Source organism: Phyllostomus discolor, chromosome 1, assembly GCF_004126475.2.
Source record: "Phyllostomus discolor isolate MPI-MPIP mPhyDis1 chromosome 1, mPhyDis1.pri.v3, whole genome shotgun sequence".
NCBI classification, from domain to species: Eukaryota; Metazoa; Chordata; class Mammalia; order Chiroptera; family Phyllostomidae; genus Phyllostomus; species Phyllostomus discolor.
This window is the reverse complement of record NC_040903.2, coordinates 113,341,083-113,366,174: the sequence shown is the minus strand read 5'-3', so window position 1 is coordinate 113,366,174 and position 25,092 is coordinate 113,341,083. Positions and strand designations below refer to the sequence as shown.

The 25,092-nt window shown below is 52.2% G+C and overlaps 1 protein-coding gene across 5 annotated transcripts in view; it reads left to right on the top strand.

Moving 5' to 3' along the window:
* LINGO1 (leucine rich repeat and Ig domain containing 1) overlaps positions 1 to 25,092 on the top strand; it is a 210,621-nt gene that overhangs the window by 172,343 nt on the left and 13,186 nt on the right. The window contains exon 1 of one of the 5 annotated variants that reach the window (XM_028507231.2): positions 20,459 to 21,060. The exons of the other annotated variants lie outside the window; for them this stretch is intronic. Within the exon in view, the coding sequence (XP_028363032.1) occupies positions 21,055 to 21,060 (6 nt within the window). The 5' untranslated portion in view covers positions 20,459 to 21,054. Of the gene's footprint in view, positions 1 to 20,458; positions 21,061 to 25,092 lie in introns of those variants that run through there. 5 annotated transcript variants of the gene reach the window in all.

The following is a 25,092-nucleotide window of genomic DNA, read 5'->3' as shown; positions in this document are numbered from 1 at the left end:
TGGCTCCCAGTCCCCAGCCAGCCTGGGCCCACCACTTGGCAACTGCAGTCTATCCTCCTCCCATTGTGGTGGCTTCCAGAATGGAGGAACTGGATGCCCAGGACAGGGTGCTGGACTGGACCCAGCCCTGGCCTCTAGGGCCTGCTGGGGGACTCACCCTGTTCTGCCCAGGCTGCCCTCTGCTGGATGGCCAGGGTTGCTATGGCGACCCTCTGCCTATTTTTCCCTCCATGGAGACAATTGAAAAATAACAGGAAAGACAGTTTTATTCTATGTCCCACCTGGGCACTACTTAAGCCTCCCCACTTCTTTTGACATGTATGTGTATGTATGTATGTGTGTGTGTGTGTGTATATATATATATATATATATATATATATATATATATATCTTTTAAGATTATCCCGAAATCTCATGTCCTGTTCTCTCTCAATACAAACCTTCATGGCAGCATCTCTGAGAGCTTTGGGTCTTAAAAACATAAATGTGCGTACGCATGCTGTGCATGTGCTTATATACCACAGAGACCTCAGATTGGCCTCTCTGATGCTTGTCAGTAGACGGCAAACCCCAGGGACCAGGACTCCTCTTCCTCCTGACATTGGACAAAGGTCTTTGCAAAGACCTTTGACATCCCCTCTCATGTGGGGAACCACATGGTAGTATTACCACCCCTTCCATTTTTCATGTGAGAAGACTGAGGCTTGGGATTTTATGTGCACTGACCATGTCTCCTGTGGCTGGGACTGGAACTAAAGCTTCATGACTCTAGTTCTATTTTTCCATAGTTGACCCCTTGGGATGACAGAGCTGAGGAGGTGGAAGGATTCCCCACTCTTTCCTTCTCCCCATTCTCCCCCTGGCAGGGTATCACTCTCTCAGTCATAGCAGTGTTGGGAACTGCTCCCTCAGAGGGACAACCTGTGGAAGCCCAGCCTGGGCAGAGGGCCCAGCTGGCATGCCCAAATCTCTGACTTGTCCTCGGGGGTCCCTTGGTTTCTGTCCTCCAGCTAGAGCCCTTCTCCATCCACCTCTGGACCCCAGCTGACCAGATTCTCTACCCTGAGCCAGCAGCCACAATCCCTACCCCCGGCTGCCTCTGTGCCCTCCTCCCCACTCGCAGTCCTTCTTTCCTTCCCACGTGTGACCCTTGGCCTTTGTTCTCTCATCTCTGATGGTCAGCTCTGTGTTAAGATTCCCGTGGGTATATGCATCAAACCTTACATTTGTAGTAAACACGTGTATTGCCACTGGCCTCACACATGCATTTCTAACAACCAGACATATTTTTTATAAAGTCCTCTGTCTCACCAAACACTGAACACAGGCTTCACCACCCACTATGTTTACTTTGAATTCATGAACATTTACACAGGCCACAAATTAGCCTGGCACATTCAACTGACCTGAACCAGTGTGCTGCTATTAAAGCACATTTTTACATTGTCAGCCAAGGAGGGCTCTGGGTTTGCAGATCACACAAGGGCTATCCTGTAGTGTACCCACATCCCATCCAGCTGACCTCCCTGAGTGTGCAGGGTTGAGCTTCATTCCTGGATGTGTCTTAAAGACACTTACCAAAGTTTGGGCTTGGGGTACACTGTTCAAGAGCCACAATAACACATGCAGAGCTGAGAGCCTCCTGGCCTTACAGGGGTGCTATGGGTGTGTGTGCAGGATTTCTGGGGCTGCTTGCATGTGTAAGCACAGGTTTGAAGCCTAGGTTTAGGTTCCTATTGCCCTCACCTTGGATCCTCTGATAACAGGAAACAGACTAGGGTCCTAGAGGAGCAGGGGCTTACCTGAAATCCCCGGCTCTGGAGAATGGGGTAAGCACAGGGTGACCCTTAGAAGGGGGTACGGGTTGCTCAGCATGGTCCTAGGACTGGGGGACTTGGTCCCACTTCATTTGTTGTGCTCAGGGCTTGACCTGTCCAGTCTCTTTCTTTCTCAGCAGGGTCTCTGAGGCCCAAAGAGGGCAGGTCGGAGCTGAGCCAGACTTGCTGGAACTCTGTACCTGCCTGCCTCAGAGTCAGGTTCAGGGCAGGTCATCCTGTGTTAGAGCTACAATCATCAGTCTTAGAATGAGAATGTAGACAAACATGGGTTCAAATCTTGGTTCTCCTGCTTTACAGAAAGATGGGGGTGGTGCTGCTGCTACAGTGGCCATGTGCATGGCTGCATGGACATTCAGCTCTACCTGGTCAATTGTATGGTCTTAGGCCAGTGACTGCCCTTTTTTGAGCCTCAGTTTTCCCCTCTGTAAAATGGGGCCAATAATGCGCCTGCCTATAGACTCATTGCATTTGAAGTGTCTGCCCAGTGAGTGCCTGGCATGCAGCAAGTGCTCCTTAAATGCTAGCAGTATGGCTAATGTTAATATTGCAACTATAATTGTATCTGGGTGATCTTGGGGCTCAGTCTCCTCTTCTGTAGAATGGAGTTACAATGCTGCCAAAGTCCCTTACTATCCCACTCCCTCAGCTGCCATCCCACTGCCCTGTCTTCCTAGATAGCCCAGAACAGAATCAAGAGAGGGGAGGAAAGAAGGAGACAGGGAAATAAATACCTCACTGTCCATCTGTCCATGTGCTAGCAAGGGTGGCTTCAGTTTTTATCTAGGTGGGAAATGTGCAAACTAGTCAAAAAGTAGTCCTCTGTGGCTGCAGCAGCCCAGCTGTTCTCTTCCAGGAAAAGTGCTGAGGGCTGAAAATAGATAAAGGAACAAGGATAGGAAGACACAAGGAAAGAAGGAAGAGAGGGGATGGAGGGAAGGGCAAAGTATTCAGGGAAGAGAGGGCTATGGGGCAGGGAAGCAGAAAGTGGTCCAGTGGTTTTTCAGGGCCTTTCCTGATGCCTGGAACAGCATTCAGCATGGCTGTCCTTGAGCAGCACCTGCTCTGAGCCAGCAGCCACTGCATGCCCACTTGAGCCTGGGCTCAAAGGCAGCACCATTTGTGATCATTAAGTTGCCATTGTACCTGTGTATCTTCCTGCTCGACATCAGGGAGGCCCTTGGGCCCTTGGTCTTTTAGAAATGGTGGCATCTCAGCTGGGGAGGGAGACCTTGGGGAGGAATTTCTAGGCTTCTGCTTGGCCTCTGACCATATTCTGACTGTCCCCACAATGGGCAATTGTGGCCACTCCATGGGCTTTGTATAGACCCACTGTCCAACCTCGGCACCATTGCACCTTCCTACTAGAATGTCTGTCCCCCTCTCTGCATGGCAGGATCCTATCATTCCTGCACGACTGCCTCCTCCAGGGAGGCCTCCCAACCCCTGGGGCTCATCTCTCTTCCCTCTCTGCTCTGATCACTACTGGCCTGGTGTCAGACTCTCCTGTGAGCTGGGCCTGCCTCTCCCCTGGCCTGTGTTCTGGCAGGTGGACTGGGGCCATTTCATCTCTGGCTTCCTAGTGCCTTCTGTCAGGAGCAGGACATTCCAGGGACCACAGCAGAGTCAGGTTGAGAGCCTCTGGGGTCCTTGGGTTCTCAGCAGGTCACCCACCCATCTCTAGACTCCCACTAGGGTGGCCACCAGGGAAACTGCCCTCCCTGATTCAGAATCAGTGCTTGCAAATAGGCGGTTAGAGCAATGAGTTCTAAGTCCCAGACCACATAGCCACCCAGCCTAGAGCCCTCCCACACCCCTACACTCTTCAGCTAGAGTGTACCTGCTGGTCCCAGCTTTGTCACTTACTTCTCTGTGACCTTGGGTAAGGTGCTGTGCTTCTCTGTTACTCTGTTTTGTCACCTGTAAAATGAGGATGCTAACAGAGCCTTCCTCATGTAGTTGTGCAGAATGTGAAACAAGTTATCACCTGGATTATAGGAGGTCCTAGTGCCTGGCTTGGAGCAAATGCTCATCGAGAAGTAGACATTTTAATTTTTCCCTAGGGTCTGTGGCAAGGCCTTTCCTAGTCTTGGGCCCAGTTTAAAGTAGCACGTGCTCCCTGACTGTCTGCTAATCCCAGCCCAGTGACTTATGGGGACAGAGGTGCCTCAGAGGCCCAGTGGAGGAAATCTCTCATGCTGGAATTTCATGCCATGAGAATGGAGTTGAGAGAATATCTCGAAGACTCAGCCTGGGGCTGGCCCTCCTGCTTCACCCTGAATGTGGGTTTATACTTTGCCACGGCTGCTCCTAGGAGGGATGGCTGTCTAGCTTTTGCTCGGGCCCTCCTGGAGATGGAGAAATCCCAGATTCTTGTCATGCTTCTCCTGCTCATAGATTTTTACCTATATTTGGGGGCAGAAAGAGGAGGGAAGGAGAGCTTGGCCCTCTCTATGAATTGTAAGCCACAGCCCAGTCCCCTCACTCCTCTCCACTCCCCCATCAGTTTTCTAGGTTGCCATGACAGCAGGAGCTGGAAAGCAGGACTCCTTATGGGACAGAACCAGTGTGCCAGCATGTGTGACCATGGTGGGGGTGCCTCCGTGTACACGCCAGGTTCTCCTGTAGGCTGGTGTGTGGTGGTATGGAGGCTGTGTTTGGGTGGGGCCACACTCCCTTGACAAGCAGCACGGGCACAGGCAGGAACAGTCAGCCCCTTTACTGACTATGGGGGCTGTAGGTGTGTCTGCCCCCACTACATCCCCACCAGGCTTCATGCAGAAGACCCTTCACCACCCTTTACATGCTGCTAGGCCCCGCATGAAGCAGTCAGTATAGGCAGTATTGTCCCAATTTGTAGATGGGGAAACTGAGGCCTGCTCACATACTTGCGCATTCACTGAACTCACTGTGAAATGGCAACCAGACTGAGTCTCTTCTAGAGCCTCCTAGCCCCTGGCAAAGAAGGCATCTGAGGACCATTTGGGATCTTATGCTCCTGGGCTGTCTTCTCCTCCACACCTGAGTAAGGCTGGCTCATGTCCACGACAAAGGGAGAATTCTATTAACAAGGTCTTTCTTTTAAAATATATCTTCTTGATTATATTAGTACAATTGCCTAATTTTTTTCCCTCCTCTTTACCCCCTTCTGCCCTGCACTCCCCCTCCCACCAAAATTCTGCTCCCTTAGTTCATGTCCATGGGTCATACATGTAAGTTCTTTGGCTTCTCCATGTCCTATACTATTCTTAACCTCCACCTACCTATTTTGTACCTACCATCTATGCTTCTTATTCCCTGTACCTTTTCCCCCATTTTCCCCCTCCCTGCTTATAACCCTCCATGTGATCTCCATTTATGTGATTCTGTTCCTCTTCTAGTTGTTTGCTTAGTTTGTTTTTGTTTTAGGTTCCGTTATTGATAGTTGTGAGTTTGTTGTCATTTTACCATTCATAGTTTTGATCTTCTTCTTTTTCTTAGATAAGTCCCTTTAACATTTCATTTAATAAGGGCCAGGTGAGGAACTCCTTTACTGGACCTTATCTGGGAAGCACTTTGTCTGCCCTTCCATTCTAAATGACAGCTTTGCTGGATAGAGTAATCTTGGATGTAGGTCCTTGCCTTTCATGACTTGGAATACTTCTTTCCTGTCCCTTCTTGCCTGTAAGGCTTCTTTTGAGAAATCAACTGATAGCCTTATGGGAACTCCTTTGTAGGTAACTGTCTCCTTTTCTCTTACTGCTTTTAAGATTCTCCTCTTATTTTTAATCTTGGGCAATTTAATCATGATGTGTCTTGCTGTGTTCCTCCTCGGGTCCAATTTCTTTGGGACACTCTGAGCTTCCTGGACTTGCAAGTCTATTTCCTTTGCCAGAATGGGGAACGTTTCCTTCATTATTTGTTCAAATAAGTTTTCAATTTCTTGCTATTCCTCTTCTCCTTCTGGCACCCTTTCTGATTCTGATGTTGGAATGTTTAAAATTGTCCCCAAGGTTCCAAAGCTTCTCTTCATTTTTTTGAATTCTTGTTTCTTCATTCTCTTTTGGTTGAATGTTTCTTTCTTCCTTCTGGCTCACATCATTGATTCAAGTCCCAGTTTCCTTCCCTTCACTGTTGGTTCCCTTATATTTTTCTTTATTTCACATTGCAGAGCCTTCATTTCTTCCTCTATTTTGCATCCATACTCAATCATTTCTGTGAGATCCTGATTACCAGTGATTTGAGCTCTGCATCTGATAGGTTGGCTAACTCCTTGTCACTTAGTTCTTTTTCTGGAGTTTTGATCTGATCTTTCATTTGGGCCATATAGTTCTTTGTCTTGGTGCACCTGTTATGTAGTAAGGGGTGGAGCCTTAGGTATTATCACCAGGGTGGAGCAACCCACTTCACTACATTGTGGCGCTGTCTGTGGGGGAGGGGTCAGGCAGGGAGCAGTGTGGCTTGCTCATCTCTTCCAGGCTTTCAGTCACTTCCCCTGCTACCCACAAACAAATTGGGCCCTCCTGGTGCTGATTCTTGGGTAAGTAGGTTTGAGTACATTTTAGGACCCTGTGGGTCTCTCCAACAAACTCTCCTGTGATACTGGGAGTTCCTCCCTCTGCTGCAACCCCCACAGGTTTTTTTCAGCTAGAGGTTTTGAGGCTTTATTTCCCCACACTGGAACCCTGGGTTGTGTGGTCTGTCTTGTTCCCCATTTGTTCCTCTGGCTTATCTGCACACAAATGTGGGACTGCTGGGTCTGCCAGCTGCTGCCTTGCCCACCCAATCCACTGCCTTGGTATGAGTCCTCTCTGCCCTGGCTGCCCATCTCCGCCCCTCCTACCAGTCTGGACGAATGTTTCTTCTTTAACTCCTTGGTTGTCGGACTTCCACACAGTTCGATTTTCTGGCGGCTCTGTTTTTTTTTTTTTTTTAATTTAAATTTGTTGTTTTCCTCTTTTTGGTTGTGCGAGGAAGCAAAACATATCTACCTATGCCTCCATCTTGGCTGGAAGTCTGTATCAGCAAGGTCTTTAACTGCTTCTCTTTATTCTTTAGTTCAGTGCTAATTGGGGCTTTAGGAAAGACCACCAGCCTTTCTAAAGTGGGTCTGGAGCCAGCTCTTTAGGGGGACCAGTAAGACAGGTGTGGGTACAAAGTGAGTGCAGGCCTGCAACTAAGGGCCTGTGGTGTTAGGAACCAACTTGCCTAGGGATTGGAGGGCCACTAGAGCAGGCCTACCTTTGTTCACAACACTTCCCACACTTCAGATGCTGCTGGCATTTACTTTAGCAGGCACCCCCTCCCCCAACATGTTAACTAATATGAAAATGGCGCTGCCAAGTTCTGGAATGAAAGGAGAGCTGGGCACTGGGAGAATGAGTGGTGGTGAGGCCCACCCCTCTGCCTCCTGAGTGGGCGAGATGAGAGGTGGAGAGAGACAGTGAAGAGGAGCAGGCCTCAAGGTCAGCCCTCCATTTTGCTCCATTCTCCTGGCCCCATTGTGTGCCCTGGGTGCCCTCCCTGACCCCTTCTTCCTGAGCTGTGATGTTTGAAGTCTTTGCAGGCTGGCTGGCCAGGGCTGCCTCCTCCCAGATGCCTCAGCCCCTGGCTTAGGGAGTGACTGGGTGGTCTTCTTGACCCTGCTGTCTTTGGGGGAGGCTCCTGGACACGCCAGCCCTGGGGCGTGTGTGTGTGTGTGGGAGGCTGCGTGTCTGGGTGTGTAGAGGGGTCCATGAGTCTCTTGAGTCACTAGGAAACTTCTGGGGGAGCACCAGATCCCTCTCCCCACTTGCCAGATGAGCCATCACGGCAGTGGAGGTATTTATGGCTTGTTTTCACACCCCAGCAGGTGATGTTAACACTGAGTCTGAGTGTACATGCTCATGTTTTGGTTCAAGGGTGTGGGGGCCTCCCACTGTCTGGGGTCTTCTAGGTCTCTCCGCTGTGGGCTACTGGCCTGAGCTACATCATTTATCCAGTGAAGAGAGGTCCTCCGTCCAACTCTAAACCTCTGTAGCTGTAACCAGGGCCAGACCTGGCTGTTGCTCCTGGCTTTACCAGGGCGAGTTGCCTCCACTTTCTGAGCTTTAGGGTATTTTTTATCTGTGAGATGGTCACAACAGCCCCTTCTGCACATGCTGCTGGAGAGACTGAGTGAGCCAGCCAGCAATATGGTCATTAGGTTTAGGAATGGCCAGTGAGAAGTCAGCCAGGGCCCAGCTGCCCCTGGCTCAGCCCGGCTCTGGGGCCCATCTCCTGTCATCGTGGGCGCATGTGCTGGTTCTCTCTTGCCCTTCTGATGGCACTCACCCTTCCACTGATTCCAACCTTGTTTTCCAGGTAGCAGAAATGCCTAAAGCAGGTGGGGGGCTCAGAAGGAGCAGGTAGATACTCAGATCTGCCCTCGGGACCCTTGGAACCAGGGCATCTCCTGAACCACCTGCCCCTAGGCTTTGTTCTGCCAGTTGTAGGGGGTGAGCTTCCAGGACAACATGGGCAGAAAAGGGAGAGAGAGGGATGGCACCGCCCAGGTGTATACCACAGGTGCTGCTCTTCCCCAGCACAGACAGGAAGCCCTAAATTGGGGCTTGGGTTTTCTGACTGTGGTGTATACCTGTATGTCTTGGAGAATGAGGGAGTTGCAGAAAAGTCCTGCTCAGAAAGCCTACCCCGTCACACACAACGGAGATGACACCCTATGTTTGATAGTGACACCGAAAGGATCTGCCACGCAATGCAATTATATATGTATTTTTTAAAACACTAACTCAACAAACTGTATACACACACAAAGCAGACACTTCTTCACCAGCTAGACTCTACCACAGTGGTCACTCTCCTGAGGGCTGACCGTGTGCCAGTCCCTGTGCCCAGGGGCCCAAAGAAATTGTTCCACTTAATCCTCACAACCGTTTGGAGCAGAAAAGGGACTCATCCAAGTGCTCTGCCCAGAGGGACCTATGTTTCAGAAGGCTTTCTCACTCATTGCACCCACCATTTTTCTTGTTTGCAGCTACATGGAGGGGCCCTCAAAACCAGAATTTACTTATAAAAACTTTGTATTTATTCTGACATGTTTAAACTTCAGTCATCTTCAAAGGGCTCTCCTTTTGATGCAAGACACCTATGGAGACATTTCTCCCACTGCTCAAAACAGTTTTTGAACACATTAATTTTGATGCCTTTTAGTGCTTCTGCTGTTTTTTGTTTCACCTCTTCCACATTGGCAAAACATTTCCCTTTGAGGACTTTTTTCATCTGGGAAAAGACAAGTCACTTGGGAGAGATCTGGTGAATAGGGAGGGTGGGGCATGGGGGTCGCGCTGTTTTTGGTCAAAACTGCTGAACGGTAAGTGGGGTGTGGGCAGGTGCATTCATAAATCACCCATCATGATGGGCAAATGTGTTGAAAGAGTCTTTGAAGAAATTCCCTGAAGCTGAAGGCAGCCTCTCACAACAACACCAGCTGGTACACTGATACAGATGGGTTCCTAGAACACACACCTAGTGGAGGAAGCCTGTACTACAAGGGGCCCACCCTCCAGAAGATAATTCTGGGGTTTTTTTGGCCCTTCCCCTACCTGCATCCCATACTAGAGGGAGATGAGGTAGGAGGGCAAAAAGCCCAAGCATCCTGCCTGGGGGTGGCATAAGACTCTTAGGAAGGGTGCCCTGGTTTTTTGCATCCCTACCTGAGATTTTCCCTTGACTTGCTGTCTCTGAGCCACAGCTGTGGCTCCTCTCTAGGTGTAAACACTAAACTGTGGAGGCTTGGGGTAAACCACATTCTGTACCTCCTTCTCCCTGACCCCTGTGCTGATTAGTGGGGTGGTGCCCCAAGAATGGCAGGAAGGGGGTCTAGGCCCACACAGCCAGAAAAGGCCCTGAAAAAGCTCCTGGGCCTCCCTCCCTACCTGGGCCATCTTCTACACGCCCCACAAGCCGCTTCCGTCAGTGCAGCCTGACTACTGATGCCCCAGCAGTTCTCATGGATGCCTGACCCAGGTAGGGGGAAAGAGGGCCTTCCTTGTCTTGGAGGGTTGCCACAACTCCCAGCACTACCCCCAGGGCCCTACTCTTCTACCTGGTTCAGCCCAGGCAGCCACATGTGCTCCATTCCTTCCCAGCTTCCAGCACCATCCAGGGGGCCTGGTCAGGTCCACCTTTCTTACTCTTGACCCTTTGAGAGAAGGAAAGTCAGCCAGAGAGATGGGGGAAAGCATAGACAGAGAGGGACAGACCATTGAGGGGTCAGGGAGGGGCCAATGATGATCTCTGTGAGCCATGAAGGGCTGTGGCCTGATCTGACCAGCCCTCCCCCAAAAGCGAGCACCTGCTCAGTTCTTTGTAGCAGCGGGGGACCATACCACAGCACCTTTTCATACTCCCCCATTCAATTTGGCACAGACTTTGAAACCAGACAGATGGTGTGATCCCGGGCAAAAGATGTCCTTAGGGCTATGTGAGCACCCTGTCCCAGGAGTTGTCCCTTGAAGATCCCTCCCTCTCTCTGACCAGGCTACCTGGCTATCATGGCAAGTACCAGTTGCCAGACAGGCATGTGCCGATGGCTGGGAGTCCTCATGTAACAAGAGAGCTCCTGGGGACACCATAGCACAGTGGCTGTCACGACATGGTGCTGAGCGCCAATCGTGACATGGTAATCTCCCCCACCCCCTCCTGGGGCTGAGTGAAAGGCAGGAGGCCCAGGTTCTGGGCTTCAGCACTGACTTTCTGTGATGCCTTTCTGTGCCTCCGCAAAACAGGACACAGTGAGGCAGACCAAGGCTGCACAAGATAACATAAAGGGGTGCAGAGAGGAACCCTGGAGGAGAGCCCCAGCCCACAGTGTAGCTGATAAGAACTTTCAGGATTCCCTTTCCTCTGGGGAAAGGAAACCACTGACAGAACTAATGGGGGTTATTTTAGAATTGGGGAGAGGAGCCTGTCCGCTGCCCAGAGCCTGAGTGATGGGCCCAGGCCCACTCCTGTGCCCTTGGAGGGTTATGGAGAGTGACCTGACTGCTTTTCCAAGGCCAGGCTGAGGTGAGGACACCTTCCTTAGGCCCTTGGCTGAGCTGAGCACACCAGAGGCATCCAAGTGCCCAAATCAGGCTGCCTGGCTCTACCTCCAGAAGGGAGAACCTGAGACTACAGACCCTCAGCCTGTGAGACAGTGGGTTTCAAGCTCTTCACCATAAAGAAACCAACATGCCAGCATTCCCAGCTAATACTCCTACCTCTCCCAACTCCCTGTCAGGCTACTTTGTGTTGGTGGCTCTGGCTCTAGAGCCCTGCCTCCCTCTTCCTTCTCTGCTCCCTGGGGGTGGGGACCCCCTGTGCGTGGTAGAACCTGAGGTGGGCCAAGCACTGGCAGCTGGACACCTTCCCTTCCTCAGCTGCCCTCCTTCCTGCTAATGTCCTGGACTCAGGCCTTAATGGAGCATCAACAGGGTCCGTCAGAGGGGCAGAGGCCTGATCTAATTAGGAGCCCTGTGAGATGGGGGTGGATGAGAGGAGAAGGAGTGCCCTGTGCTCAGGGGTCTACTGTGCACCAGGAATATCACATCCATGCTGCCCTTGGACCCCCTCCACACTCCTCTCAATGGGAGTGATTGTCTCCAGGTAGTGTGAATGGAAAGCAACTCCAAGAGGGTGGGTGACATAGTCAAGGTCACATGGCCAGCAAGAGGCTTCCCTGGGAAGTTCAACCTATGTGTCTGGCTCCAGTGTGCAGTTCTTTCCAGCACCCACCTGCTTCAGCACATTAGTTGGACAGGACCTCAGAGTGCTTCTGGCCCCCAGCATCCCTGCAGCAGGTTATCAGGTACATACTTGCACACCACGTGATGGGAGCTCTTAGTCTGGTTTGGGCTCTTCATGTCTGTGGGTCTCCGCTCTCTCCCACCACCCCTTGTCTCCACAGTGGATTAAGAGAGGGGATGAGGAATGGGGCATCCTGATCTCAGCCTCTCCCCACACCCACCCCTCATCTGTCTCCCTGTACAATCATGGAGGGTGTGGGTGGGCTCATGCAATGCCAAGCACCAACTGCCCCTTCATGAGTCTCAGCTAACAAGTTGTTTATGGATGTGGCATAACACCTTCTTTCTTCTTTACAACTTCAATAATTTATAGGCATATTAGTGACCAGGCAGCTGTCCTGGGTCCCATCCAGACTGGATAATGTGGTAATGCAGCTGGGCACCTCTGCTGGTATTTACTTTCTCCCACCATCAGTTATGAAGGAGCTCTCCTTCATTTTTGTATATAATTACATGCACTCTTACAGTTCAGGCTCCCCTGCTCTTAATCCCTTTGGAGAGAGCCTAGTCTGCCCAACAGGGCTGTGCTGGCCTGGGGACCTAGCTGGCTAGAGAATGTAGACAGTGTCTAGACACTCTACCTGGGAGAGATGGTGGCAACTTCAGCCCCATCCCCTCAGCTGAGCTGGAGCCACCCTGGGACCGGTTGCCTCTCTATACCATCCCCAGGCGGGGCCTTTGCACCCGATGTTTTCTCTGCTCGGAGCACCATCCCCCGCCGTATAGCTGGTTGATACCTACTCACCCTTTGGATTTCAGCTGAGCCATCGCTGTGTCTGCCCTATGTGTGTATGACCCCTACGCTTTCCTCACCTTAACCTGGATTACGTTGTGCGTTAAACCTTCATATTAGACCATGGCTATTTGGGGCACAGAGAAAGCTGTAGTGAGTGGTGAGTGAAGAAATGGGTAGGTAGGGATGGAGGAATGCCTCCACCTGCCTTATCACTAGTGAGCCCACTGAAGCCCCCTCCCCCACCCCTCCTTCAGGAAACCTGCCCTGACTGCTGCAGCCACACACACCTCCCTTTCCTCCCAACCCCTCTAGACCCTCTTGCTCCGGGCTAGGGTTCCCAGAGGGCAGCAAGTCCTGGGCCCTCTATCTGTACCCCCAGCACAAAACAAAGGGCAGCTCAGGATGGAGGGAGGCAAATCCTGACAATGACAGCTCTGCTGTGTGACCTGGGGAAATTGGCCACCTTCCCTGATCCTGTTTCCCCATTGGTTCTGTGGGGATAACAGTCCCTACTTTACTGGGTTATGATTTAGGCTTATGTGAGATAATTTATAAAAGCACCTAATACAGGGTCCAGTATGTTTTGGGTGCTCAAGCAATATTCCTTATCCTTAACCATTGTCTGTCTGTGAATTGAATCGAGGTAAAATTGAACTGAATTGTGTTAAGTTGAATCACTTTCTAATTCACACCTTCTCTTGTCCACATCTTTTTGTTTTTAGTCTCCCCTGCTATGTAGCTGGCTCCAGGCTTGGCTCATGGGAGCCTCTGCAAATATTCTAGATTGATTTATACAGACTTTCCCAGCATCTTGACCCACACTGACAAAGGGGGAAGCGGGTGAGTCTCTCCTGTTCTACAGAAGAATAGACCAAGGCCAGGGAAGTAATATGGCTTTCCTGAGTTAGTGGCAAGTTGAAGAAGCAAGCCCTGGCCTCCCACTGGACTTGAAAGCCCAGGAATATCTCTCAGGAGATCCTGTGCCTCCATTTCTTCCTCTGTAAGAAGATATGGTAATTGAATGGACCCCATGGGGTTGCTGAAATGCTAGAACTCCCGTACCTGCTCATGGTGAGTGCTCCAGAGGGAAGGGCTTGGGATAGGCTCATCTCTAATCCCTCCCTTTCTTCTCTCCCCAGAAGATAACACTGGTGTTGATCATTCTCATGCATGTGTTTATACTTTTCCTATATATGTTGGTATCCGTGCACAGTCTAAGATTTGTTTTTAAACCTTATATAAATGGTACATATTTTGTACATATCTTGGGTTTTTTCATCAACCTTGTGTTTGTGGGGTTACCCACACTGATGCAGGTAGCTCCAGCATATCTGTTTTCAGTGCCATATAGTATTCCACTGTGTGATTATGCCACATTCTGTTTATGCCTTCTCCCAACAATGTGCATTTAGGATATTTCCAGTTCCCCCAGTATTACAAACACTACCCTTATGAGCATTCTTGTACGTGTCTTCTATGGATGTATCTATCCAGGGTACATACCCAGGAGGGAGTAGTTGGGTCATAATGTGTGTGTTTTTTCAACTTTACTGGATAAGCACCTAGTTGTTGGGTCATTTCTCACCCTGGCCAGCAGCAGGCACTTGCTTACATTGTCTCAGTGCCCAGCCCTACTGGGAGAAAGGAATTTTTATGCCCATTTTACAGATGGAGCATGTATTAGTTACCAATTGCTTTATAACAAGTCACCCCAAAACTTAATGACTTAAAAGAACAAGTACCTTGCAGATTCTGTAGGTCAGGAACTCTGCTCAATGTCTCTCACAAGGCCGTAATCAAGTTGTCAGCCAGAGCATCAGTCGTCTCAAGACTGAACTTGGAGAGGGTCTGCATCCAAGCTTGCTCGTGTGGCTATTGGCAGGTTACAGACATCGGTTCCTTTCCATGTGGGCTTCTCAACAGGGCAGCTATTAACGTGGCAGCTGGCCTCTGTCACAGTGAACAAACAAGTAATGGAGAGAAGGTACCCAGGATGAAAGCTGGTGTCTTTTTGTAACCTGATCTCAGAACTGATATATCATTTCTGCTATAAATTAATCAATTAGTCCAGGCCACACTCAGGAGTAGAGGATTGCACACGGAGGTGGGGGAGAGTACCAAAAGGCAGGGATAATTGGGGGTTATCTTAGGGGGATGCCTATCAGAGGGCAGCTGAGTCTCAGAGTGGTGAAGTGACTTGCCTAGGGTCACACAGGTCAGAGATAGAGCCAGGACTGGAACCCAAGACTGCTCGGCCCTGAGGCTGGCACCTTCTGAGCTGCCACGCTGCCTTTGATTTATGTTAGTAACAAGTTCCAACTTAACAAGTTTCCTGCACAACAGAACTCAGGACAAATGCTTAACAAATGGGTTTGCTAATCACACTGCCTATTTAAACACATTAGCTCAAGTACCCCCTGACATGACCCGTGGGGACAGTCGAGCCCAGGATCATGGGAGAAGTTGTTCTGCCAAGCCTGGAGCCTAGATTCCCAAAGAGTTAGGGAGTAGTGTCTTCACAAAGCTGCCTTTTTTGTTTGCTTCTTTGTTTTTGTTCTCAATTCAATCATTTGGGTAGTGTGTATGTGTTTAATGGAATGCACACTTTCTCGTGTTCTAAGGAGAGCTAACTGCAAAGTCAGAAACATTAGGTGTTTCCCAGGGACTTCGGGGTAGGCAGCGCTAACAAGCCCCTTCACTGACTGGCCCCAGAGAAATGTCCTGCTTCTCGGCTACTGTGGATGCAGTAACCAGGTGCTCAGCTCAGCAGGGTTGTGTGGCCAGGCTGAGCAGGGGCCAGCCCTGAGACCTTGTCTCTCTATAGGACCTTGTCTGCCTTGGGGCCTCGGAAAGCATTTTGACCTTTCTGGATTCTGAGTGCAATTCCAAGTAGTAGAGGCTGCTGCCTACATTGCTTCTAGATAAGTGTATGTCACTGATGCTGGGATATTTCCCATGGAGATGTGGATGACTTAGGCCCTGAGATGAGGGGAAGTGGGAATTGAGGATTCAAGAGTACCCTTGGCTCCCATGCCCTGGGCCCTTCCCCTGGAGAACCCATTGGTCTGTCCTAATTAATGGAGTTCAGTCAACTTTAATTTGTACACACCAGACCCTCTGGAATCAGAGGTCTGGGCGCTCTGTGGAAACTAGAGGCAACACAAGATCAGTCTCGGCCTTCAGGGGCTTCTTGATTCTCAAAGGACGAAGAACTTGGTTGAGGCCTATCCTAGTGGGAATGCCACAAGGGCCTTTACAGACGAGAGCCTGCAGGTTCAGGGGCAGACAGCAACCATAACAGTAGGTATAATAACCATGAAAATATCTGCATTATCAAGCACCTACTGTGTGCCAGGCCTAGCGTCAAGTACTGGATATATATTGTCTTGAGATCCTCACACCAACCCTGTGAAATGGGTTCTACCGATATTCCCATCTTACAGAGGAGGAAACTGAGGTTCGGAGAGGTGCCCAAAGACACCAAGGCCAGCTCAGAGCAGGAGACTGAGGTGCTTAGAGCCAACTTCTGGAAGAAAAGGACCACATAGGGCCCTGATTTTTGAAGGGGAGGAGGGGAAAGGATGCAAGATAGCAGGCCTAGGATCTGAGAAAGCTGTTGATGTCAAGTAATGGGGAATGCCAGGAAGGAGGGTGCCCCAAGGAAGTAAGGGTAGGCTTTCTACACTTTGCCCTTGGAGTCTTGGCTTCAGTCTGTACCTGTACGGATGTCCCTCCATATTGACCAGCACATTGCCACTTCCAGCTGGACCAGCCACTGTGCAAAGGTGATCTGTTCAGCTGAACTCCAGTGTCCTTTCCTTTGCCGGTGCCCAATGCAGGTTGTGGAGGATGAGGAACTGGGGTATATCTGAATAAGTGACCTTGAGTAACACCTTTCCCTTTTAGGCATTTTGCCCCAACCCTCTGTAACGTGCCTAGGTGGGACCCTGGTGTTCCTGAGTCCCTTCTGTATCTTGGACAGGGGGTTAAGAGGGGGCAGGAAGCCCCTAACCCTGGCCATAGTTCCAGACCCATCTCCCGGAGGGGGCTTTCCTGCCATCCCCCTCTGGGGACCCTATCCCTTGCCCCACTCCATAGCTACACCAGCATGGGGCTCTGACCTATAGATTTTCTGCCATTTCCTGATCTACTTGACTCCAGCCTGAGACTTTGGGACTTCACTGTATCAGTAGACTCAGCAACCACTAGCATGGAGGGCTGCAAGAGTGCAGGGCTTCTGCTGTGGCTCCTGGAAGCTACAGGGCCCCCAGCTTCTGGGGCTTCAGCTTTCTAGGGACTCAGGTCACTCAAGGAGCTCCCACATGAGGTCTCATCCCACTGTCCCTGGTGTCTAGGCAGGGCCACAGAGACCTGTGCATAGAGACCCCCAAGCCAACACCTCATTGCATACCTGGGAACACTTTTGTCCAGGGAGGGGCAATGACCCTCTCAAGGTCACACAGCAAGTTAATGAGAGCTCAGAATCAAATTTATGGCATAAAGTGGGGTCATGGGGACTTCCACCTGGATGCTGGGTCCAATCCACTCCCCCAACATTTCTCCATGCCCACTGCTGCTTGCCCAACCCCCACCTATCTCCTGGGCTCCTGGTTTTCATTTTTCTTGCTAATTAGAGGTCTCACCAGTGACTTCACTGCCCCAGCCACTTTAGAGCTTGTCATTAATTTCAAGTGCCTTCAGAAATAATCATTATTGTAAAACCCCATGAGCTGCTGGGATGCAGGTGGGCAGGACCAGCACAGAGCAGGCACACAGGCAAGCCCGTGTGTGCTGCCCATTCCTCCCTGTGCTCTCAGGGGACCCAGCCCCACCTCCTGCATCCTCAGCCCCCCAGAGTGAGGGAGACCAGAGCTTGGCCTCTGACATCAGAGGCACACAGAGCCTCAAAACCCAGCTCTTCCTCTTGCACACAGAGCGGACTTCAGCAAGTCAACAGCCCTCTCAGAGCCTCAGCGTTTTCATCTGTACAATGGAGATAGCAGTGCCAGTCCTGAAGTGAGAAATACATAAAGTGCTTGGCTTACCATAGGGGTGGAGTAGATGTTAGACAGGACTGTCCCCTCCTCCCGAGTGCCCTGGAAACCCTTTCTAGCTTCTCTGCTCTACTGTGAGCACTCAGACTGCAATAGGCTGGCTCTTTCTCCCAGCTGTCAGCTCTTAATTGACAGGGAGTTGCTGAGTTTTCACCCCAAAGCCAGGATCTGCTCTGTGCCCACCCATTTGACATGTTGTCTCAGGCCTGCCCTTGGGAGCCCCCAGTCTGAGGACAGAGAGGGAAGAGACTGGAACCTTGCCTCTTCTAATGCCATTTCAGGCTGGGATGAAACAGGAGTAGAAGAAAATGGTCTTAGGTTGGTCTTGAAGCACAAGTGGCGACAGGGAGAGGGCATGTTGAACAGGTGGACCAATAAGGACAAAGGCTGGGAGGTGTGGGTGAACTGTAGCTCCTGAGCATCCTTCCCTGGTTGTGTCCATTGAAGTCCTGGACCAGGCCACTCCCATGTGTCCCCATGGCCCTGGGAACCCTACCAGACAGGAGTGGAGAGATACTTGTCCCCCTGGCTCGTTTCGAGGCTCTGACTGGGTGAGGACCCAGTAACAGGTTCCCCTTTTTTGGTTTCTGTGGTGATAAGGCCAGGAGCCTGCACTCTCACCAAGCCCAGGCTGGGCCCTCCAAAAGGCCTTTTCTCCAAGGTCTTCCCCCAAAGCCTTCCCCTCTCCATTATTTCCACTGGTGAAATAAGACCCGGGATGCTGGGACAGGTCATTTTTTTGGAGAAATAGGGACTGGGAAATAGCTTGGATACTGCTGACGATGTAGAACTAAGGCTCCTGGGCAGTTGCCCCCAGAGACAGCTCCGCCATCAAACCCTGAAGGGATCACTGCGGACTCCAGAGCTACCTCAGCCAGCATCTGGGGGCGGGGTGGGAGACATCTGACTCTTCCCCCATTTCTCTGCTGAGATTACTGAGGCACGGAGCAGGTGAGTCGGGGGCGGAGATGGGCCGAGGCCACGCCGTGCCTGCGTCAGTCGCCACACCAGGAATAGCCCCCGCCCCCGCCCCAGCGGGTCTGCGCTCTCGCGCCGGCGGCGCCTTCAAGCAGGAGGTAGAGTCTATTCCTGCCGGGCTGGTGGGAGGAGGCGGTGCAGGAGACGGGAGCTCGCGAGTAACTCACAAATAGCCCGGGCAGAGGAGCCAGGAGCCTGGGAACGGGTCCAGGCAGCCGCTGTCGCTGGGCTTTTGAAAGGAGGAGGACTCCTATACCGCCTTTCTGTCCCTCCCACCTCTAAATCCCTCTGCCAAGCCTGCCCCCTGCTGGTTATCTCAGCCCAGATTTACCAGCTGTGTGACCACAGGCAAATCAAGTCATCTCTCTGAGCTTGGGATTGCGACTCTCTGTCACAGGAGGAACAGCCTCTCCTCCCAGGGTTGTTGGAGGGTGAATCCGCTGTTCCAATCGGCTAACAGCATCGGCTTCTGCTAGGAGCGGGGCTCCGCCAGGCCTAGGATGAAGATGGACGCAGACATAGAAGACAGGAGATGGCTCTCCAGGCAGAACTGTCCCTAGCTGTGTTGTGGCAGTGATACTGACAGGTACCCAGAATCTGTTCAGCTGGGGAAAAAAGAAAGGTCTGTGCAACACTTGGGCTGCATGTGTGAGGCTGAACAGTGGAGAAGCAAGATGGTACTATGGATCGGGGGACACTGGTGGCCGCACCACGCCAGCCAGGTATCTGCAATGAATGTCAGGCATGCTGGGGTGGGGGCAGGGGGTGGTACTAGGAGTAGAATGCTGGAGTCTGTCTTGAGACTAAGAGGCCTTGGGTCAGTCCCCTCAGCTTCTCTACCTGCCAGAACCCCTATACCTGTGGGCCCTAGGTGTCGGGAGCACTAGCGTGATAAAGGAATGCACTCCCAACTGTGTGTGTGTGGGGAGGGGTGCGGTCAGTATTAGTGGTTATCTTAATCAAACTAGCTTAATGTTAAAGGACTTCTGGCTTCAAGGAGATGGAAGGTACTTTACAGTGGAAGGTGGTTAAGTTCCCAAGGGTCCTAGCCCACTCTACATTCTTTGCCAAGACATCCCCAGCCAGCTGATTCTCTGTATCTGCTGGTCAAAGAGGGTTTGGATGTCTGAGGAGAGGTCCCATTCCTTGGTCCCATCAGAATATGTGGTCCCAGCCCGGGACCCCCTGGACATTCGGAGAGCAAGGAGAGGGACCACGAAGCTCAAATGGAGGCTCTACACTGCCATCTGCTGGTCACTGGGTGCAGTATCCGTGGCCAGGGCCGGCCAGAGTGGCCTGCTGCCCTCTGCTGGACAAGAAGCCAGACTGGGCGGGGACCCTGACAGCAAAAGGGGGGCAATGCCCAGTTTGGGGTAAAGCCACTGAGCTGGTGTGCCTTCCTTGCCATCCTGTAGAGCTTCCCCCTTTCTACCTGCCTGCTCGTAGGCCGCCAGCCTATGGGCCTTTCAGCTATTCACAGACATTTCCAAGAAGAGGGGACAATGCGCAGGGGAGAGGCTTTGGGCCTGACCCTTCCCACACCGTCCTCCAAACAGCCCCGGCTGGGTGGGGAGCATTGTCCATTTACGTTCGTGTGTCTGTTCACACGGCAGTGTGCAGTGACCCTAGTAAACATGTGTGAACACATGGGCTCACGTGCACACGCATATGGCCACTCAAGAGGGTGCGCGCACACAAGAGGGTCGCATTGGCCGGAGATTCGCCTGGAGCCCGGACTCTGAGAGGCGCGGCCGTGTGCAGAGCTGGACGCCTGGGAGTCAGCTCCCGCACTAGGCGGACGCGCCCCTCGCTAGTTTCGCGTTCCATCGGTGCAGAGCAGGGGTTGGGGCACTGTTCATTCTCCGCCCCCTTCGCAGAAAGGAGAGGAGCCCCCCACCTCGCCTCCCCCTTCCATGGTGGTGCTGCCGCGCCTTCTCCTCCCCCGCCTGGCTCCCGCCGCTCGCTGCCTCCCTCCCTCGGTACCCCTCCCTTTCAAGCTTGCTCGTTGCTCCTCGCTCCTTGCGTTCCCTCCCTGTGCCGCGGCACAGCGTGGACCCCGGGCGGGCGGGAGCTGGCGCGGGAGCCGGAGTGGGCGGCCGGCGACAGCGCAGCTGGCGGTGGCGGTCCAGCCGGGGAGCGTGCGGAGTCCCCACCCGCGTAGCCCCGGCCCCTTTCCCGACGCGGGGCTTTGAGCAGTATGCCTGTCCATTGCCTGCGGGCTTCAGCCCTGGCCCCGGCCTCAGCCCCAAAGCAGAGCACTCCCGGCATCAACCTCGGCCCCACCAGCAGAGGCAGCGGAGGCGCTAGGCCGGCTCTGGACGCAGAACCAGGTTCGTGGAGCCAGTGTAGCAAGTCCTGAGCGCTCCAGCACCTCCGCCCGCCGGGTCCATAGGTCCACGGCCTCCTGCTTCTTCATTCCGGAGCTCAGGCCCCGACCCGGGCCTGGCCCCGGCTCTGGCTGGGCTCCTGCCTGAGTGGGGCTGACAGACGGACGGCCATCTCAGCGAAGGCTCACGGACCGACCGGCGGAGGTGCCGGCCGAGGAGGAGGAGGAGAACCGAGGAGGGGGCTGGGCAGGGGCTGTGGCCCGGCCTGGGAGATATGCAATTGGTGACCGAGCCAAGCGGACGGACGGCGGGCCCGAGATGCAGGTGAGCCCCTCAGCTACGGCCCAGCCCTGAGCGGGCAGTCCCTGGGCAGGTGTCCCTGGAGGGTGCTGTGGGCCCCCCGGGGCTGTGGGGCAGCCCAGTGCCATCCAAGAGCACCTCTTGGGGGTCAGAGATATGACTCTCTTCAAGCCTCAGAAATGAAGATTCTTCTTTTCCCATTCCTTCACCCCAACAAATTTCAAATTGACTAGCTGGGACCCCGGAGCTGTGGAGGGGCCCGCACCTGTGTCTCAGTCCTGGTCATCCTCCTTTCCCCTCCCATTTTGTGCGCTGTGCACCTCGGAGGGTATGGCCACTGCTCAGCGGGCTGGGCAGCTGCCTCTTTATACAGAACTCAGATATCCCCTGGCACCCAAGCCAGCACCAGGCACCCCCAGGCCCGTGAATGCAGGTCAGGGGCCAGTTTTCTTCACAGGCTTCATCCTAGGGGCTAGCTCCCTCCCCTCTCAAGGGGCAACCCCAGTGGTGAAGGGGAAGAGGAAATTGAGGGGTAGGGAGAGTGGAGGGGCAGGAGTTGGGTCTGTGGAGGACCCAGGAGCCCTTTAGGGGCCTCCCCTTTGTCTGCCTTCAGCCCTGGCTTCTCACCAATCCTGCCCCACTTTTTATTCTGAGGCAGAGTGGGTGGGAGGTGGCAATCAGCTGAGAAAAAAGAGGTAAGAAGGGATCCTCTGTCTCTATTTGCCACCCCCCATGTGACCCTTAGGAGCTGCGCCCCTCCAGGTGGCTTCCCCTTTGAGGAGGGGTGGGGCAGGTCCAATGGGCAGTCTCTTCCAGTTTTTTGCTGGGTCCCCAAGCCCAGCCCCATACAGCCCTGGTTCTGCCAGCAGCATCTCCTCTTTGTTCTCAGAGCTCCTGGGGTGGGGGTGGGGAGGATAGGAACAGCTCTGCCCTGCTAGGGTGGGAGGGCAGGAGGCCTTGACAGAGGGGGCAGTGCCATCTGGGCAAGCCCCTTCCTGCCAGCCCAGCCCTCCCTCAGTTCTCCTCTGCTTGACTTGGATTGCAAGAGGGCATGCAGCCCACCCTGGCCCTGGGCTCTGGGATCTGAGCTCAGGGCTCAGCCCTTTTGGTCATTATGCTAACAGCACCAGCACTGGGTGCCTCGCATGCTCAGGGAGCAATGAGCATGGGGTTTCCCCCTCATCCCTCACCAGTGAAGAGTGCTGGTGAGGGAGGAAAGGGTTACCTGTCCCAGACCCTTTGTCCTTGTGTGGGCCAGGTGGCTCTCAGAGTCCTAACACCTCTGGGAAGGTGCTAGCTAGCACCTGGTCTTCTGGGACATCTTGCTTGCCCTTCCTGCTTTCTCCCATGGCCTGAGGCAGGAGAGAGAAAATAAGGTAGCAGAAAGGAGATGCCAAATCCTTGGAACCCAGATAGGGGCTCCAGGTAGTCCTCAGCTGCTCCTCCTGGAGGAGGGCTTAGCAAAGGCCAGGGCAGGCCCTCTGTTGTGTTCTTGTAGCCTCGGCCCCCTCTCCTCCCCTCTGCCTATTTAAACCCATGACAGGTCTTGGTCACAGTTGCAGTGCTCCCCAGGGCCTGGAATTAGAGTGGGTCCTGAATCCAAGGGACCAAGTTTTAGGGGATGGGCATGTGCTCTAAGCCCAGGTATCATGCATGACTTGTGGGCTGAAGACCCCTGTGTGACTGGAGGGGGCTGGAGACACCACTCCACCTATTGTAATAGTGCTCTCTGATCCCAGTACTCAGCTCCCCCATCCCCTGCCTCTGAATACCCATTTTTCCTTGCATTACATATGGTTTTGTAAAACCCTGAATTCCAGAGAGACACACACATACACACACCCTCTCATAAGGGTGGTGTTCACCATAAAGCCAGGCAGGATCCCTGGTACCAGTGATGGTGCTGCTTCCCAGGGGTAGGTTCCGAGTAAATGGCTGGAAGATGACAGTCCTCGCTGGGGCTGTGTTCCTGTTGAGAAGTGAGGCTGCCCAGTGATTTGCGTAGGGGACCTATGGAGGCATGAAGCATTGTCTGATGGAGGGTGAGGAAGTGGGTCACGTGGAGTTAGGGAAGGGTCTGGGTGAGGCAGGAGGTGGTGGTGGTTCCAGGGTCAGAGCCTTGGTTTCCTGGCCAGGGTCTTTTGGTCTGTCTGTTCCGTGTGTGGCACATCTATGGAAGGATGGCAGCCTTCCAGCCTCAGAGTCCCTTCCTCCCAGTGGTTCTCTGTTCCTACCAGTAAATCCTTCTTTATATCCACCCATCACCTGGCTTGATCCAGCATCCCTACCCAGAGGTCCTCTCCTCCTTTCCCTCTCCTGGGCCCTCTTCTAGGAAACCTCCCTGACTGCTCTGAGTCACTGATCCTCCTCCAGGTACCCACAGTGTAGAATTAGGTTGGTTTGCATCTAATATCATACCAACCCATTCCATTCATTCATGCATTTATTCTATACTGCCTGGCAGAGCTGCTTACTCGGCTTCAGGCTAGGCCCCTCTATGGCTCCCATGGATTGCCTTGAGTACTGTGGGCAATTGTGTGCTCTTCCCCTGATCTCCCCTTACCGGGGAATGGGGAAGACATTGGGAGGACCCAAGGAGCAGCTGTTAGCTGGTGGCAAGGACTACTTGGAGGGGACACAGTGTCCCCAGCCTATAAAGATGGACAGAGCTGGGTAACATCAAGGATGCTTCAGGCGGGGATTGAGGAGAACCAAGGCAGGGTGTTCTCACACAGACAGAGAAAATGGGATTTGTTCTTGGGGGCTGAGATGGTCACAGGTCCTCCAGGAAGAGAGAGACCTGGTAGGTCCTGAGGTAGTAGCAGATGTGGCAGAGACACAGAAAGCAGAGGATTCCAGAATCAGGGACAGTTCTTTGGAGAAAGTGTGGGAGGGCGAGTTCATTTCCAATGCACTGACGGCGTCTTTGATGCCGACCTCTGTTTCTGTGTTGAATAAATGACTGAGTGAACACCTTGAGTGCAATGGCCTGGTAGAGCTGTGCTGACAACAGCCTTCTCCTCGTGTGTTCAGTTCCTTTCAGATCACTTTATCGTGAAATGTTGAGGGTGGACCCTGGAGCCAGATGTCCAGGTTTAAATTTTAGCTCAATACTGCCTAACTCTATGATTTTGGGCAAGTTATTTCACATCTCTGGATTTCAGTGTTCTTATTGATAAAGTGAGGATAACAGCAGTGGTTAACTCTAGGGGTATCATGAGGGTTAAGTATGTTAATATATGTGAGACATGTAGGGCAGTACCTGGCACACAGTAAGCTCTCTAGAAATGCTTGCTACTCATAGTTTCTATCAATGAGGTGTTCTCAGTCTTACCCTTGTAGGTGGTACAGAGATTTGATTGGATAGCTAGAAAACAAGCCACAGAGGAGGAATGACTTAGTTAAAGTCCCTGATAACAAGCATGGTGCTCAGACTAGAATGCCTTCCTCCTAGCTTCTGCCCTGGGGGTCTTATTCACTGTTCTGGGTATGGCCTGCTAATTAACTAACCAATGTATTTAGTATTAAGAATAATAATACAATGAGTACTGTGACCTTACTCCCCAACCTAAACGTTAGCACATTTTATAAAAAAAAGATTTTATTTATTTATTTTTAGACAGAGGGGAAGGGACAGTGAAAGAGAGGGAGAGAAATATCAATGTGTGGTTACCTCTTGTGCATCCCCTACAGGGGGCCTGGCCTGCAACCCAGGCATGTGCCCTCACTGGAAATCGAACTGGGTATGCAGGCCAGTGCTCACCCACTGAGCCACACCAGGCAGGGCTGAACATTAGCACTTTCACAACAGAGCACATCTTCCCATGTTCTTCTCCTCACCTTATCCATTGGCTTCTTTCTCTGAGGCACCCACTACCCTAAATTATCCATTTAGCATTTCCTTGCCATTTTAAAATCATATTTTGATACATAGAAATTGTTCAGCTTTAGTTATTTTTTAGCTTTGTAAAAAGAACATGAAACTGTACGTGTATGTATAAGCCTCATCTCTATTATTGCAAATAATAGATGTTCATTTACGTTCACATGAATACA